Below are 3,850 nucleotides of genomic sequence, written 5' to 3' on the forward strand. Positions count from 1 at the left end.
GGGGAGGGAGCGGGGAAAGGGGCGCCGAGCCGGAGCCCCAGCCTCGCTGGGATTGAGGGCAGCGGGCTAAGGGAGGAAACCAGTCCCGAGCCCAGGAGGGGGGAGTTAAAGGAGAGGCGGGGAGGGGGAGAGGATGGCGGAGGGAAAAACCGGAGCTGGAGCCCGAGTCGGAGCTGGCGGCAAGATCGCAGCCCACGTCCCCCACCCCTCTCACCTCGCGCACCTCCCGCCCGCCCAGCTGTCTCAACCCCGCGCCCCGCCTTGCTCCCCTGTGCGGTCTCTCACGCCCCCTTTGTCTTTGCGACTCTCGGTCTCTGGCTTAGTTTCTGCCCACCTCCCCTCCTGCCCTGGGATCGCCGGGACGGCTGGAATCTTCCGCTCTCTCAAATCCAGAAAGGCTCTCTCGCCCTCTACATCCCGAGGAACCCAGCCCCTTTCCCTCCCGCAGCCGCCTCCTCCCCCATCCCAAAACAACACCGCTGCTCTTGGGAGGTCTGGAGAGCATAATAATAACCTTGAAGGCTCCGCACTTTATGGGAGCGAGGGGAGCGAGGAGAGTGGTTCGACTAGACTACCTGTGAGGTGGGGAGGGGCAGAGCTGAAGGATCCCCATTGCAGTGATGAAGAAACTGAGGCTCGGGGAGGCCCTGTGACTTGCCCAAGGTCACACCGAGAATCTGGGATGAAGCTGAAACCAAACCCAGCCTGCCGAACTCCCAGTCCTTGGGGTTCCTTGTCACAGCCTCCCCGACCCTTTACTGCTACCTGGGCGTTGATGAAAGGCAAGAGATTAGGGGGTAAACGCGGGCCCTTCTTAGATGGTTGTGGGGAGAAACGGGTCTGGAGAGGAAAGGCAAAACCTACAACCCCAAACCCGCGTTCAGCCGGAAGGGCTGTTTCCAATTATCCTGGGGGAAGGGAGGAGGCTTTGCCTTTTTGGGTGTAAGAGCCCCGGCTTTCAGCACCTCTGGGCAGAGGTGACATTCCTCACTCCTCTCCAGTCGTCGTCACAGGCGTCCCGTTCTCCCCTCAGACTGGGAGTCCACAATCAAACCATCTGCTGACAGTCTCTCTTCAGAGACCTCTTCTCGGTGTCTGGCAAGGTGTGTGTGGAGGGGAAGCGGGGAGCCACTGCTTGAAACAACACCCCCCCCCCCAAACCAAGACAGAGCAGATAAATGGAGAAACCAGACGAGTGACAGCTGCTGAATGACTCGCCCTTGCCGTGCTTCTAACGCGAATACAGAACGTGACGTTTGTGGTTTTCGGCACCTTTACTCTTTCATGTGTGCCCTTGACTCTGGCTACTCAGTCACCTGCCTCTTGGGGAGTCCAGGCGAGGGGAGGCGGTCCTCTGGCTTTCCTTCCCCCAGAGCTGACTAACGGTCCCTCAGCTGCCGAATGATGGTAAATAGTGTCGTGCGAGAGAGCGCGGGTGTCTCGTCTGTCACCGTCTGCACAGTCTAACACAGTCACACCCAACAGTCTGACACACAGCTCCTGCCACTCCTGCTCAGCCACACTCACCGTGACCCCTGTCGCCCCCACCTTGGGAGTGAGATTTCAAACAGGTTTCCCCCCTTCAGTTTACCAAGTTGCCTAGCAACCCGCCAGTCAATGGCACGAGGCCCCACCCCCCACTGGCTTGACTTCACACGAAGCTTCGCAGCCCCATTGGTTCCCGCCTAGTCCCACCTCTCAACCCCGGTTTCAGGAATATTACGCCAGTCCCCGCTGCTGGACTCCGGAGCCCACTGGTAACCCTCCCAGCCTCATCTCCATCATCTGCCTCCCCAAAGAGACACAAAGATTCTAGTATCATATAAAATCTTTTTATGTAAACTCGCCCCCACCTCCCTCTGTCCTTCCCTGTCCCATCTCCTCCTGGTGGGCATCTGAGATGCTGGTGTCTGGGCCTCCCCCGCACCACCAGAGCTGAAGCTGACATTCAAGGTGCACATGGCGCATGGAGAGCAGAGGAAGGTCCACTTCCTCCTCCCTCTCATCCCCACTCTCCGTGGGTTCCGGAAACACACGCTGCCCGGAGGCGGTGGCCAGCAAAGGCAGGCTAGGATGCAGGCTATAGGGAGAGATGGGTGGTGCCGGTCAGTTCCCTGAGCCAGGATGCCCACTCCCTCAGGTTTACCTCCCTCCCAAACCGAGCCCCCAAATGTGCAAAATTGACTCGTGACCTCACGCCATTGGTGCAGTCCTTCTGGGGCTGGAAACTCAGCACTGGCTCCGGCTTGCTCTCAAGCCCCGCCCCGCCGGTGTCCCACACAGAGACAGCCCCGCTGGTGCTGCCGCTCACAAGGAACTGCCCGGTCCTGGAGGAAAGAGGAGAGAGGCCTGCCGACATGGAGTCATCACCCGGGGCAGGAACCCTTCATCGTCAAGGGCTGGGATCCCGCAGTTGGGCTCTGGCATCCCAGGGGCATCAAGGCCCCAGCAGAGAGGACTGCTAGTCACTCACGGGTCCAGATCAAAGTAGATACGCTGATTGGTGGTCACCTCTCGGCTCAGGGACCACAGTGGGTGCCCAAGCTGCCGAAGATCCCAGCACAGAAGCTCAGCATCCTGAGAACAAAAAAAATAGGAGCCTAGAATCCACCCTCCACTCCCCTGCCTCCAAGACACGCCTGCTTCCCTCCAGGGTTATAAGCACTCCTTTAGCTGGGTTGATTTTTCCCCCCATGCCTATCTCCTAACACAGCAGACTACATCCCCACTCCTGCCTTCTACCCACTTGTTTTGGAACCTCAGAATATGATGCCTACCTTGCGGGCTCCGGAGAAGAAGCAATTGCCATCGGGGTGAAAGCAGAGGTGCGTGATGCCCCCTTGGTGTCCTCCCAGCAAGGCAAGAGGGGACCCATCTTCCCAGGTGTACAGGCCCAGGGAGCGGCCATAGGAGCCACAGGCGTAGAGGGGCTGGGTTGGGCTGAAGGCTATGCAGGAAATGATGCCACTCTGGCCCTGCCTTTTTGCTAGAAGGGGAAGGAACAACGTGGGGGAGAGGGCAAGAGTACCCAGCATTAACCAGGCTAATCAGAGGTGTACCTCTGTCTCCTGTCCCAGAGCCCAGGTGCTGGACTCAGTGTCCCCCACACCCCATTCGTTTTCAGCAGGATGAAAACTTCTGATGCTCCCTAAATCCTTCTATCCCCTTCCAAGGACTGAAAGATGCAAGCCCCACTCTCTTCCCTCTCAAACCTCAATTTTTCTTTTTTTAAAAAAATTCCAAAAAAAATCCCATCTTATTTGTTTCCCCAGCCCAACACCTAATAAGCATTCAATTACTGCTTTTATTTTTTCCTTTGGTTGCACCACAAGACATCCAAGATCTTAGTTCCCTGACTGGGATCAAACCTGTGCCCCCTGCAGTGGAAGCGCAGTCTTAACCACTGGACTGCCAGGGAAGTCCCCTCAATTTTTCCTTGGAAGGGTCAGAAAGCTGAGACTTATAGGCAAACGGAATCAGCTTCTCCAGTTTCTTGGAAAAACCAAGACTTTGGGAACCAAGAGGTAAAGAACCAACAGGGGAGGGGCTCAGGAGTGAACCAGCTCTTGACTTGAGTTTGACCTTGGGAAAGTTTTATCCCCTCCCTGAGTCTGCTTTCTCCTCTGCCTACTGGGTACAACCTCCCAGGGCTGTGAGGATAACAAGCCCCAACCCCCCACCTCCGCACATGACCACAGGGCCCCTCTGCTCTTGGCTGGGCCCCTTCCTCTCCTCCCTTGGAGGCGCAGACTGCTTACCAAATGTGGTTCGGACCTCGCAGTCTCTGCCAGGCCGGGATGTGGAGAAGACACGCACAGTCCGGTTAAAGCCACAGAAGAGCTGGGAGCCA

At 57.5% G+C, this 3,850-nt stretch overlaps 1 protein-coding gene across 1 annotated transcript in view; it reads right to left on the reverse strand.

The window, feature by feature from the left end:
- Positions 1 to 1,816: 1,816 nt before the first annotated feature.
- WRAP53 (WD repeat containing, antisense to TP53) overlaps positions 1,817 to 3,850 on the reverse strand; it is a 12,058-nt gene continuing 10,024 nt past the window's right edge. Inside the window, exons 7-11 of the mRNA XM_010843071.1 lie at positions 3,759 to 3,850; positions 2,778 to 2,986; positions 2,474 to 2,577; positions 2,193 to 2,327; positions 1,817 to 2,080 (exon numbers count right to left, since the gene is read on the reverse strand). Coding sequence (XP_010841373.1) covers positions 1,834 to 2,080; positions 2,193 to 2,327; positions 2,474 to 2,577; positions 2,778 to 2,986; positions 3,759 to 3,850 — 787 coding nt within the window. The 3' untranslated portion in view covers positions 1,817 to 1,833. The remainder of the gene's footprint in view (positions 2,081 to 2,192; positions 2,328 to 2,473; positions 2,578 to 2,777; positions 2,987 to 3,758) is intronic.

Source organism: Bison bison, unplaced genomic scaffold, assembly GCF_000754665.1.
Source record: "Bison bison bison isolate TAMUID 2011002044 unplaced genomic scaffold, Bison_UMD1.0 scf7180017864180, whole genome shotgun sequence".
NCBI classification, from domain to species: Eukaryota; Metazoa; Chordata; class Mammalia; order Artiodactyla; family Bovidae; genus Bison; species Bison bison.